Here is a 13,963-nt window from a genome sequence, read left to right on the forward strand (position 1 = left end):
ACAGTGAATTGCAAGGGATTTGGAAGGAAGCAGTAGTAACCTAATTGAGGTACTATTTCCCTGGAGCGACTGGGAAAAACCACCAAAAACCTTAGTCAGGATAGCCGGTGTCCAAATCGAGTACCTCCCAAATATAAACCTAGAACATTACCGCTATGCCAACCTTCTCGGTGAAAGGGAGTGGTTGTGACCTTTCTCTAATGTTCTACCTGTGAATTCAACTGAAGTAACTGGGGAAAATTGCGAGAATTCGCAGTTAGGATATCTGAGGCTTCGAGTTGAACCAGTAGATATGTTATTACTGTGCTAACCCACCAGGTATGCGAGGTACACATTTCAGAGGATGATGATAAATGAGTATGGATTATTAGAGAGTGATGATTTGAAGGGGAATTCTTCAGTTCTTGTAGGAATCCCTGCCCCAGTCATAGTTTGCCCAACATAAATGTCAGACACACACACACAGTGAAACCCCACTTTCAGGTTTCCTTAGGGACCAGGGGATATGATCACCTAAATGAGGAATTCTTAAATTCATGCACATTAAATGGGGGCTCCACTGCATTTCCCAAATAATTAACCAAAATTCACAATGTTTGTGATCAGTAATAATTTGATTAAATTTTGACATCACTGACCAGTGTTCCCGGGACGTGAAGCTGACCACTTACCTCAAACTAGTGTCGAGGTCAAGAAAATGTGCATCTATACAACCACTCCCCCATACGCCTTCATGGCACAGTGTTTAATTAGTTAAGCACAGGGACAACTTTACTTTTACTGACCAGTGTTCATTTTGATTTATATGTTATTTAGAGATATGTGTTTTTATAAACCTTCATTTCAGACATGTTTGGCATATTTGGGGGCATTGTACCATGTGAGAGGGGGACCTGTACCTCAAGGCAATACTGTGACCAGTCAGGGGGTGAATCTATAGGTTACTGCATTGAACCACAGATGTCCTCGAGAGGTGTATGCTGTTCCTGTAAGTATGCATCATGCAGTGGTATGGTTCATATTATTCATATTACACTGATCTCCTTGTATTATTTAATGCACGTAATTCTATCTAATAATTGTCATATGCTAGATCTACATTTGGGGCACTGTTTACAGTCTGCATTCAACAGAAATAAGGAACTAAACTGTATTTTAAGCGTGCAATAAGTGAACCAAAATTTAAGGTTTGACTGAAGAAGAAAAAGAAACCTTGGCCACCAGTTGTCTCATAAAGTCTGTAAACACAGATTTTGTCCCTGATTGGGGTTCTCACAGCCATGACTATCACCTGGGATGAGTATGGTATAAGTTAACCAATGGAGGTACACCCTGCCTCTATCTTCAGTGTCAAACAATAAACCAAGCAAACAAGCAAGAAACAATTAACTTTTGCTTGGCTTTCTCTTCAACCCTGAAAGTGGTAGCAGCAGTGTCCTCCAAAACATTGATAATGTCATATCACTACATAGTGTCAGATCTAAGAAGACCACATTCTAATACAGCACTGTCAAGTAATCAATACAAACTGATGATATATCTGTTACAGTCAGAGAGTCTTGTGGTCAGACAACATCTGACAACGTGGCACTGTTCCGGAATCCCAACTACCCAGCCATTAACACGGAGCCTATCAACTGTGCATTCACCATGGTTCCTAGACAAGACGTGTGTGGAGTCAAGTATGAAGATACAACATATCTGCCTCAGACCAGCCACTCTCTGAAAAAAAAATGTCACTATCGAAGCCCATTTCAGGGCATGATTCTAAGCTAGTTACACTATCTTCCAGCCTCTCAATCGATTTCCTTAAGATTAATAATAATATTACCAACTGTCTCATTTTCAGTTTTAGTAGGAAAACTTGCAGGAGAGAGACAACAAGTAAGGCCCTGGGGTAGATGGGATGATAATATTAAAATTAATCTAAAAAGAATAGAATTTTAATATATGGACTGGTATGTTTGGCTCAGAATAGAGATCAGTGATGGGCTCTTGTAACCATGGTAAAAAGCTAATGAACTAAAATTCTTTTGGTTCCTTAAGTAGCTAAGCAATGATTAGCTTCTCAAGAAAGACTGAACTCCATGCAATTAGTTAGTTCTCCTTTTCAGACTTCAAAATGGTTACTAAAATGTGTTAACAAATTCCAATTGTGGCTAACTTCAGACACTGGACACTATATGAAGATATACACATGTTTCTGTACACATAATAAATGTAGTTCTTAAACATTTATCTAGCCAAAATTCATTTTAGAGAAAAGCTGTCAAGAAAAATAAAACATTTTATACCAAATACACTTTTCTCAAGTCTTATAGCTTTCAAGAAAAATAAACAAAAAAAAAAAGTAGATGCACAAGAATTATGTTATGTACAATTCATAATTTATTTCTAGGGTGGAGTTCATTGAAGCCATACTTTCTCCTGCCGTGCACTGGGCCTGTTCACGGGATTCAGTAACAATATTACAGTATAAACAGACCTTGGATGGATACAATGTGCCCTTCTGCGGTTTGATACAAGGAATGTCCAGTAAGTTCAGATCATATTTGTCTTGTCTCTAAAATGCCCAAAACTGATCTCCTAAAGACACCCTGTATGTCTGATGGAGATAAATATGATGATTCTTAACTTCCATAGTGTTGTACCATCTACCATTCAAGCAACATGTCACATACACCTATGCAGCCAGTGCCAATTGTGTTAACCCCCAAATCATCCAACATGCAGATTAACAAAAAACTTCTAGTGGTGAATCAGAAAAATAAACAAGTAATACTGTGTACAGCTAAATTAGCTACAACATCCACAGTAATATATGCCAATTGCCTTGTACATCTGTTAATACTATGTACCAACTTTTTTAATAATTAATTTACCTTTGAAGATTATGATCATCTGTGTTATAATGCTGTATAGTTCAGTAGCAGACCCCAAAGTTCCTCTGAAATGTCACTGGAATAGCTACCAAACTACACAGCATTACAACACAGATCACACTCTTCTTTCTTATCGGTGATAACCTAAAATCCAACATAATTTATTTTCTGGTTATTTTATAGATAACATTTTTAAAGCTTAATATGCAATTAGAATGCCAATGTACTTATCATACTAAATATATACAAGCATATCTCTTGATATAAAGCATATGCATGCCTTGAGATAACTGATGACATTAAGATGGTACATACGTGCTAGAACATGCCACCCACTTTGTAAACATTGGGACAGAATACATGTTGTGTAATGGAAAAACTGATATCTCGTTTTCATATATGTGAAGGAAACAGCAACAGAATGCTTAAAGACAGAAATTATGAAACACTTGTCTGTATAGACACACATAACAAAAGAATATCCCACTGCAGCCCTTTGTCTACCAAATAACCTGTTAAGTGCCTCATCATTTACACCAAATGCATATACCATCTCATTCATACAGACTACATGCAACAGAAAACCAAACACCAGACAGGTTGGTCTAGCGCTATCACTAAGATTTGTACTCAGGAGAAAATTGGTTTTAATCTTGACTGGGATATAGTTATTTGTGGTTTTCCTCAGTCTCTCCAAGTGAATGTTGGAACAGTACCTCAATTAAGTCACAACCATTTCCTTCCAAATCCTTTTGCAATTCATCAACTACATATATCTGATGCTACAGTCTTCAGTTGTGTCAGAATCATTAAAAATCCAACCTGCCTCAGTTCCTTCGTCAGTTTACTAGCAAAAAAGCATAACACATGCACATTGCTGCCAAAGACTCCAATATACTGTGCTCAAATGTGCATTCAATTCACTGATGGACACTTTGAAAAATATCTGTAATATATTTCATTATTATCTAACATCTATTTTAGTCTTCAAGTTTTCATGACATTTTTAAATAAAAACTGCCATCTGACTCGTGTTAATAGGACCTTTTCTCGTAATAAAAATCATTTTACTAATGTTCCTACAAGATTTGGTAGACTCTTAAAGCACTGTATATTTAGCAATACTGTACTGTCTACATGCACACTGTTCAGGACTGCACATCAGAGATATTCCATCTATCATAGTGAAAGGGTTAAATGCAATGATGTCTAGTTTACTTGTACCAACATACACCTAAAGCTTAATGCTCTTGTTCAGCTGTCATCAATGTGAGGGGCACGAGTAAGGTGCAGGTTGTGGTAACTGCACAGAGTCCCAATGCTTTCTGGAACATCCGACTGGCTCAAATTAACTGCACATCTGTACATGTTCCAGGTAATTGTGATGAAATGGCTTCTTTACTGAATGCATAGGAAAATGTGGCAATAAATAAACAAACTTGTGAGATCAGAGGTTCTCAGAGCTGACTATAGAGACTACTGTCTTCTGGGATGCACCACCATGTAGCCATGTAGAAAAGTAAACCCTCCATCTTCTCTACTTGCTCCTTGTTCAGGTTATTTCTGGACCATGTGGATGGAGGCAATACATTCTTTTCAAACATCAACACATGGCAACACAACCCAAAAGAGAGTTAATCATGTTTGGTAGAAAGAGCACAAACTAATTTAGTCTCTGAACCCAAATATTCAAAGCCTGTGGTAAAACACAGTTCTGTACAACATACTTTCATAATGGTCTTCTTCTTGATCTGCCAAGTGGCTGCTCTCTAAGAAACAAAACCCTGTACTTTATTAACATCTAAAAGTGTATAAGGCTCATATAAGGCCACTACATATGCATATATGTACCTTTTACACATCAGATTAACTTTAGTTCTCCTTTTGCAGTGGTGGAAGCCTGTGGCATTGCCAATGCTTTGTACCCAAGCATGGATTCAAAAGAAAACTCATTATCATCATCAACACCGAAACCTAACGTGACGTTGAACTCATTTCCAACATTCAGAACAAAGCAGCAACGTTTTTCCAGCATCACACGGCCGAAAGGTGTCTCAACAAGCAGGATAATAGGGGGTATGGAGTCACCCAATGTGTTCCCTTGGGTCGCAGCACTGATGTTTGATTATTCTTTCCGATGTGGGGGATCCCTCATCACTCATGAGTGGGTGCTGACTGCAGCTCACTGCTTGTTATTGTAAGTGTACATATTTCCCTGTCCTGGACTCAGTGGTCTAGACTGGCAATTCTCAATCTTCTGCATCCACTGATCATTCTGCCCCACAGCAGGAAAAACAAAGCTTCTGCTTTTCCCAAGAACTGTATTTTTATAATTATGTACATTCCAGTATTATATTGATCATTAATAGAATTTCTTATTTTGGGGAACATCCAGGAGAGCCCAGCTGGTAAAGCAGTGTGCTCAACAGCTATGGTTTGATTACCGCTTGGGATAGGAGAGATTTCTCTTTACTGTACAGCATCCAGGATGGCCCTGGGGTTCACCAAGCCTTTACACAATAGATATTGGCAGCTCTTTCCCTGCGGGTAAAATGACCATTGCATGAAGCAGACAACTCACCTCCACCCAGTGCTGAGATCAAGAATGGTGGAGCTATACCTCCACTCCCCCATACCTATACTTTACCTTACTTTAGAGACCTTATATGCCACTGCTCAGCTTTGAAGTCCCACTGGTTCAGAAACAATGATAAAGGTGTAAGGCACTGGTCACTTGTGTCAAAGTTGTCAAGTGCATATGTTTCTATGTGCCTTCCATATCACAGCAGGGACAGATCAGTAGGTAAAACTGCTAGCTGCATTCTGGATGGTAGGAGTTCGATTTCAAGCAGGGGCAGTGATGTCTATCTCTCCTATCATTATCAAACCAGCCCAGGGGCCACTCGGCCTCCTATCCTGAGGCTAAGCTGCCTCTCAGTCCATCTAATATCAAGTTTAAGAACATGTAGTGTTTTCCATTTGCTCCCTGCATACAACTCCATGGCATCTTGCTTATCCACAGGGTCACTCTCACCCGTTAACTTCCCACCCCTACCAGCACCACTCCCCTCATGTATGACAAAACTTTGTGAACATGGGGAATATCAGAAATGTTCAGGATTCTGAGACCACACTGAATTGTAAATCTTTGTAACTGGCAGCAATGCTAACCATCAGGAACACCAAGGTCTCATTCAGAAGTATTTTGCCAGGAAAGAAGAAAAAATATTTGGTGACCCAGAACTGTTCTCTCCACAGCGATCAAGCACCAACTGTAGCAGACATTGTACGCTTCACAGTGTTGCTGGGTATACACAACTGGAACACAGTGCAAGATATCAGGCAGGTCGCGCTGCGTCTCAGCAGAATAGTGAGGCACCCTCAGTTCCTGGGAACTAGACATGACATTGCACTACTACGTCTGATTCAGCCTGTCAGCTACAGCGTCATCATCAGGCCCATCTGCCTGCCGCCAACATCTGGTAACATACAATAATTTCTGGGAAGAACTTTTCTTTGAGTATGAGGGGTGGGCTATAAAATCCGGCCCTTGCACCGTGACCTTCAATGTTCTATTGTGCTTAGAACTTTTCTTTAGTATTCCAGTCTGTCACATCTGTACTTAATCGTTTGTTGCACCTGACATCAGACTAGTTACTTTAAAGATTACTGTCATCTGGAATGTGATGCCGCGTGGTCTGGTAAACCATTTCCGTTTTCAAGGAACTGGGCACCTTGTTTTACCATGAAGACGGAGGCAGTAGGTTCCCCTGAAATGTTGCTGATGATCGAGTCTATACAGTGACATCTCCTAGAGGACAGTAATGTTCATAGGCACTGCAGCATAATCTCAAATCTGAAACAGCTGTGTGGCCAAACTCTCAAACCCTGGGGCAAGCAGTTCCTGCCACTGCTGCTACAGTTGCATTGTGCTTCCTATTTCCCATGGCATGACAAACACCTGTGGTCTGTGGGCATGAACTCCCCATTTGTCTCCTTATCTCCACATTTTCAAGCACCAAGCTTAAACTCATTAGCAAATATTCTGTAATGAACATCCTGTTACAGATGAGACATATGCCGGTCGCTATGGAGTCATCGCTGGCTGGGGACGCACAGGAAATAACTCAGTGTCAGGGCCAACATCAGTATTACTTTCTGCAACTGTACGCATCCTGGATAATGTCATCTGCAACCAGCTGTGGAATATGAATGCAAGGCGCCAAATCGAGAACAGCCAGCTGTGTGCTGGACCAGGCACTCCAGCAACATGTACGGTATGGCTATATTCCTGAACTTCCGCACGCAGCCTGTTTGTATATAAGGTGTGGTCATTTGGGTGGTGACTGCATTCTGAAGGAACCTTTCAATATAACCCGGTCACATTTAACCCTACTTGCTGCAACCCTGACGTCTTCCTCGTACAGTCCATGTGAATGCCCAAATAACACCATGGAACAGTAACAACCACTTCCTCGCCAATCCTCTTTTATTTGTATATATATACTATATACATATTTGTCTCAAACGCAACTTACTGTCTTGACCTATTTCTCTGTCATGACAAGTTTTATCCCTTCACAGCCATCATCAGGTGCTCGTCTATCTTGCCAAAACTTTTGCATTGTATGTTAAAATGATATACTGCATGTGAATGTGATGTTAATTATTAATTAAAATATATTTAAACATTAAGATTAGAATTAAAAATAGAGTTAAAACTTCTTAAATGATATTCTTCATTGCAGTCACCAGCTACTCATTGAAATACACTTAGTCGTCGACTTATGACCACAGTATGTACAGATAGCCTAGGCGTAGAAACGAAGATATTGTAACGTGTTTCGTTACTGAATACGCCATAGAGATCGTTAATTGGTTTATTCAACAATCTACAAAAAACGGCTACAATTACTTATCCAATGTTACGGGTTTCCACAGTTTACAAACCCTACAACAAAATCTTCACGTACTAATAACGCGGGAGCTATACAAATCTCCCTGAATTACACTCTCCAAGTATAACTGTACTACAGCACTCACTAAGTCTCGAAAGCACACAATAAGTCTTCCGCTCGCTGACTTCTTTGTTATCGCACACTCCCAGGCTGCTACCTTGAGCACTGTTGATAACACACTGACTCTCGCTTGCTGCTCAGCCGGCTTTTATTCCGTTCGCTGTTGCTAGTGTGACGTGGCGTATAGCCTAGGATGCTGTTACCCCTTGGTGATGTCACCGCTGTTCACTCGCTTTGCATAGCTTCAAGGTTGCGGGGACTCGGCTAACGTCGGCTCCGCTCGTGACGTCACCGCGGGAGAGCAGAGGGGTTATGAATCGCCTATTACGCGAGCGCTACGTTACCGCTACGTGCCGCTGGGGAGGTAGGGGTCAACATGTCACAATATGTACAGTATCACTAAGTAAAAGATAAAACATTACTGTATTTAAAATGAAAAATAAAAGATTATTAAATTGTAAAAGTTTTAAAAATAAATTATGATAAAAAGATTAGGAAGGTTAAAAAATACTGTTAATAAATATATGGCCGACATACGACCAGATTGATTTACAACCTGTCAGTCAGAACGGAAGTCGGTCGTAAGTCGACGACCAAATATATATTTATCTGAGAGTACATTTGCTGATGTTGGATCTTGTTGCGCTGCATTCCGTTGTAGCAGCGCGGGGATTTTGTTTGCCACACTCTACACCCTCTCATTTCAGTTAACATTAAAGAACCACTGCAGTTTGTACAGCAAGTCATGTCACAGCTCAGCTACTATCTGCACACATCCGGGTTCAATACCAGGTCAGTCCAAGAGTGATTTGTGGTGGACAAAGTGGCCCAGGGGAAGGTCCAACAAAAACCATAGAGTGAAGAAAAGGAATCAACACTGACAAACAACAGTTCACTTCTAAGTCACGATGGAGTATGGAACAGTTTTAAATAGAACTCACAGATACAGTTGATGATCTGACTATGTCAGATACAGAGGCTGAGTGGGTGGGTGTAGCAGCGACACTCTCAGCTTGTACTCAGGTGGTGTTCAGTCTGAATATCAACCCTGACAGAGGTTTTGCATGGTCTTCCGAAGTCCCCCCAGACGATTTCAATGATACCACCTCGATTAGGTCAAGACTGTTTCATTCTAAATCATTTACCTGTCATCATACAATTCAACGCTATTCTAACCGCTCCGGCCTCCTTTTCCCATTTCTCACTTTTTATATTTAACACCTTCACCTACCTTGTTCTTATTAATTGCTCTTTCACCTCGCCCGCACACGTTGGTCGCTCTCGCTGTTCTTTCTTGCGCTAAATCTCAGGGTTTTTTGATCTTTGGATTAATTTATTGAGGATGTGGGTTTGTTGGTCCGGTAGAGCTTGAGTCCTCTTATCCCAGAGCCTTGACGGGCCACAACTCAAAGAATGAAGAAAGAACACATACTATCCAAGCACAATTAAAATCTATATTTAATTATGTTTCACACACTTTTAGTTGCTTATTGCTGATCCACTTCTGAATATAACTTCAAATCAGTACTTTATCTTAATCTGCGGCACACACACATAACAAGTTACAAAGAAGCGGTGAATGACTGACTGACACGAAGTTTGCGTCTGATTTCTTCCCGGGCCTGTGTGTNGGTTACACTATATACTGTCTAGCTACTGACAGCATCATAACAAACCCACAAAAGAAAAATAGCAGCTGGGTGTGGAGAGGTAGGGTCAACAACACACAGAAGGTTTGACATGATTTCGTTGCGGCTAAAGTTCATTATACGTAATGAAAAGAAGTACATATTATCATGTAATAAGTGTAACTATAGATTGGGTCTGGAGTGGTAATCATATTTAGTGGACACTCGTACAGCTCGTGACACTACACTTCACAAATCATTATCACACAAAGTTCTGGTCTTCACTGCGCTGCTTGGCGATGTCTACCAACAGTGGACATCCTCGCAGGCTGGTGGCCATCTCACACCAACCTCCTACTCTTCTAACTGCCATCTCAAGACTCTCTAGTAACAGCAGCTGATCATTATATAGCCCCGGCACCAGCCACACAGAAAATATGTGTCCTCTCGTTGTTGTGGAAACATTACACAGAGTTGTTACTTGGCAATCGGTCTACATGTCACAGTATTAATTTTTAAAAGAAAATGATTCATTAAATATAAATTCATGATACGAGGAGTTAAAGAGGCTCAATGGTCCTCTGGTGCTGAACTCCTGGGCTCTGCCAGCAGATATGGAAACATAACTTGTGTGGTGTTTCCAGGGTGACAGTGGGGGGCCCCTGGCAGTGCAGGAGCAGCAGGATGGTTTCTACAGTGTTGTAGGCATCACCAGCTTTGGGTCACACACAGAGTGTGCCAGCAAATTGTTGCCAGACGTATCAACTCGTGTTACCTTCTACCTGAACTGGATCTACCTCGTGCTGACAGAAGTTTGACTGTGCCAGGTACTGTCACAACATAAATACTTCCTCACGTGTGCATTACATTTACAAGATGACTTGTAACTGAAGATAAATCCCCAAGTTCAGAAGTTTTGAGACAGAAAATGATGAGTGGAATACTCATCAAGAAGCAAACAGGAAAACTTGACAGTTCCCACCTCTAGCTGTAGTTTCCACACATGACCCTTCCACTGATCCGATCTCATACATTACAGCCCTGACAGATATTCTGAAATCACACAATCACTGAGTATGCACGTTATGGACTTCACAAGCTCTAGAAAAATGGCTTCTAATGTGGAGTTAATTTCATAACATCTCTTGAGGTTCTTTATCAGGTCCTTGGTGGGAAACAGAAAACAAAAACTTGTTTTCTAAGATCGAGGCAACCAGACATATAAATAAAAAGGAGGTATAACACTGGATCCATAATTTACACGAGTTGTCATTTTTTCAAGCACACAGAGAGGGCTCAAGAGCCTTCTCCACTTGTCTGTGGTTACTAAAAAGTATGGCTAGCAAGAAGTAAATTATTATACACTACAAGGTTTCCATATATGTGTTGCACTTCCCATAGAACAACCCATTTCACATAACTCTTCAACTTGTTATGCTTCCCCTCAAGCATACTTCACCACATTCCCCTCCAGTCATCTAATCATTCTGTTCATAATAATCGCACGATAACCTCTCATAGTAACACAGGCTTTGGACTCAGTGATATATGCAAGTGAGGGCTGGATGGGAATACAACGGTAGGAAGGAATTCTTAAGTCTTTATTATTAGTTATTCAACAATGTTTTCAGTATCTCAGGCTACACAGTACGAGACAGCAAGAAAACTGACTTTCCTGGAGAAACTGACCAAACCACGAAAACACTGCCTGAATAGCTGGTGTTCCATCTGAGGTCTGAACCAAGCACACCCCAGATACAAGTCTAGACAAACGAGATCAGTGTGAAGTCTCGAGTACCATCACACCCATTAGCAATGGAACTCCTCTGCAAGATACCGGTATAGTGAAACACATGAATGGCATTTGACTTGTCCACTAAGTTGACATTTATTGAACCCTGCAAATGGTACAATGATACCATTACCTAGTTCGCGTAGTTTTGCAGGCATACTCTATGCTTCTGTGCACTTGTTTCTGATTATTCCTCTCTGAAGCATGTTTTTAAAGCCTGTTCTACTTCAAATGTCTGTTCAGGTATAATACAAGACAGCTGCATATGAAGAAACTGCTGTGGCATTCTGGTTGTTAATCATCTGCAACCAACTGAAAACACACAACACATCAGTTAAAACACTCTTCGTTATCGGCACATGCTATGGTCCCTACAGCACTGACAAGAGCTTCATAAAGAACTACTCAAGCTGTGTGCCCTCATCCCTTTACTGTCAGATTTTCTACAGGTTTCATATCACAAAGGTTTAAAATCAACAAAGCAAAACACAAGCGCCATAGCTGAAGCGGTTAGTCGCTGGCTTGCCATCGCGGCGGCCCGGGTTCAATCCCGGGTCTGGTCAAGTGGGATTTGTGGTGGACAAAGTGGAACTGGGGCAGGTTTTCTCAAAGTACTTCGGTTTCCCCTGCCAATCTTCATTCCACCAACTGCTCCACAATCACCCTCGCCCATCATCTGGAGCTGGTACAATAGGCCAGAAGTGGCCACAGTACAAGGGACTTAGTCCCACCCCACTAGCAATAAAAAAAACACAAACCTTGAGTGAGTGTCTGCATATGTTGCTGGGCTAGATGAGGCTGGTTGACAAGCGTTCATATTTGCAATAAATGAACATTAAGTTATGTAGCATCAAATAAGATGAGAAGATATTGATGAATAGTGAGTAGGTAAGGATATTGAAGGAGGTGATCATGGCCTATTCGAAGACATTATTCTGCGATTTGTCTTGGGAGACTGAGTAAAACCATATAACCCTGTCAGCAATGCCAGTAACCCAGCCAGGATTCAAAACCAAGGACTTGCCATACAAGCCTACACTGCTGTAACTCTCATACTGTAAAGTATTCCCTGAGTTAACAAAAATGTGGTGTTAAAGCCTGCACACCACATAAGAGTGAGACCTGTTACTGATCTGACCTTTCTCTTCTTCGCAGAGGTACGGTCCTGCTCTGCACGCTTGCGTTTACTGCTCTGAGACTGCGCTGGTCCATCTGTCTCATCCTGACTAGAAGACCCTGGAGTGCTTAGGAAGTCTTTCTGTTTGTTAGCCTCTGTTGTGCGGGTCTCTCGCCTCAGGGGAACTTCTCCCACAACCTGGACCAGCATCTGCGTTGTCAGGAAGTCCTACACCAATGACATTTCCACAGATGAATAGAACTACTTGCTCTTCGGATATACAGTGATTCTGAACATATAAAATGATGGCCTAAAATTGTGCAAACAGTCGATCATGACAAGCTGCACCATTCAGCTTCAGTGCACAATATAGCTCAGTCAGTATAGTGAAAAAGTAGGCTGCAGACTGAATGACCAGAGCACTGGGGGGACAGACATGTTTCTCCTCTCCACAGCATCCGGATGGGCTCTGCAGCCCAGACAGCCTCTACCCAGTAGGTTCCGGCAGCTAACCATTCACCTTAATCTAGTGTTGTGCTGTATAAGTATGAGTATGAGGGGTGAGCCATGAAACTGGCCCTAGCACTGCGACCTTTAATGGTCTATTGTGCTTGTGTCGTCCTGTAACTCCACTTCCGCAGACATCTTAATCACATGGCAGTTAATTAACTAAGCATAGGGACAACTTTACCTTATACATGTAAGAAACTGATCCCTTTGGCTGTGTTAATAGAGCACAATTATTTGAATATCATACACATAAATAAATTGTATTATAATTTGATTATCAAAACATTGCACTTCTGAGAACAGATTTCTTTAACCCACAAAACACTGTTAAATCACAAATATAAATCACTCCGTCCAATGTGACCTGTAAGTTTATTACTATATGAGAAACTTAACACCCTTACATGTTTCGGTCTCTGCGGACCATCTTCAGAGGGCAAATGTCACTACAAATAGGAAACCACCTTCACATAAGTTAGATGGAAAGTACGTACACTTATATGCTACAATGCATAGTACACCGAATAGAACATTTCACAAACACAGCAGTTTCCTGGGAATGTAAAGTTTTTAAAAATTATTTAAAATTTCTTGATGCTAATTAAAAATTTTTTGCATTGTCAGTAATTAAAATTCATAAACCATGTAGGCTCGTGTTTGTCCTCCCATCGTCCCTCTTGTATGGGGCAGATATTGTGCCACCTGGCTATCTTGATGTGGAGGTTCTTTATATCTTCCAGGGTTTGCTCGTGGCTGCTGTGCTGTTTTCACTGAAAACAGCACAGCAGCACTGAAAACTGATTTATATTTGTAATCGTTAGTGTGACGGACCAGAATGAAACAAATCAAACTGTTAAATCCTTATTATTAAAAATGACAATGAAAATGCAACTGGCTATACAGCAAACACAGAAATACGAGACTGGTTCTGTGGACCTGAAGACGTACAAGAGCAGGATGAAGACAATGAAGAGGAAGAGGAAGGTGAAGTAGAGTAGAGAAAGAAGACAAGAAAC

General features: G+C 40.9%; 1 protein-coding gene and 1 long non-coding RNA gene across 4 annotated transcripts; one reads left to right on the forward strand and one right to left on the reverse strand.

Moving 5' to 3' along the window:
* Positions 1 to 753: 753 nt before the first annotated feature.
* On the forward strand, positions 754 to 13,334 carry LOC111868169 (serine protease 41). Of its 3 annotated transcripts, XM_023858596.2 has the most exons (9): positions 754 to 988; positions 1,550 to 1,682; positions 2,399 to 2,535; positions 4,141 to 4,257; positions 4,773 to 5,079; positions 6,141 to 6,364; positions 6,951 to 7,159; positions 10,173 to 10,355; positions 12,476 to 12,560. In XM_023858596.2, the coding sequence occupies exons 1-8, from the start codon at positions 850 to 852 to the stop codon at positions 10,344 to 10,346; spliced, it is 1,440 nt and encodes a 479-aa protein (XP_023714364.1). In that variant the 5' UTR covers positions 754 to 849; the 3' UTR covers positions 10,347 to 10,355; positions 12,476 to 12,560. The 3 variants fall into 3 exon arrangements, with proteins under 3 accessions (XP_023714364.1, XP_023714366.1, XP_023714367.1); XM_023858598.2 differs by lacking the exon at positions 10,173 to 10,355 and having other exon boundaries at positions 12,476 to 13,334; XM_023858599.2 differs by lacking the exon at positions 12,476 to 12,560 and having other exon boundaries at positions 6,951 to 7,154; positions 10,173 to 10,248.
* On the reverse strand, positions 11,387 to 12,551 carry LOC111868170. Its single transcript, XR_002843470.1, has 2 exons — positions 12,459 to 12,551; positions 11,387 to 11,632 (listed from the first exon to the last, which is right to left on the reverse strand). It is a non-coding gene; the product is annotated as an uncharacterized LOC111868170 (long non-coding RNA).
* Positions 13,335 to 13,963: the final 629 nt, after the last annotated feature.

Source organism: Cryptotermes secundus, unplaced genomic scaffold, assembly GCF_002891405.2.
Source record: "Cryptotermes secundus unplaced genomic scaffold, Csec_1.0 scaffold9396, whole genome shotgun sequence".
Taxonomy (NCBI): Eukaryota; Metazoa; Arthropoda; class Insecta; order Blattodea; family Kalotermitidae; genus Cryptotermes; species Cryptotermes secundus.

Bases quoted from the DNA above. Each gene is read 5' to 3' on its own strand.
- LOC111868169 (XM_023858596.2), top strand. From the start codon at position 850: ATGTTTGGCATATTTGGGGGCATTGTACCATGTGAGAGGGGGACCTGT. The intron at 1,683-2,398 runs GTATGAAGATAC...ATTTATTTCTAG, and splicing joins CAAGACGTGTGTGGAGTCAA to GGTGGAGTTCATTGAAGCCA. The intron at 7,160-10,172 runs GTATGGCTATAT...TGGTGTTTCCAG, and splicing joins GCACTCCAGCAACATGTACG to GGTGACAGTGGGGGGCCCCT.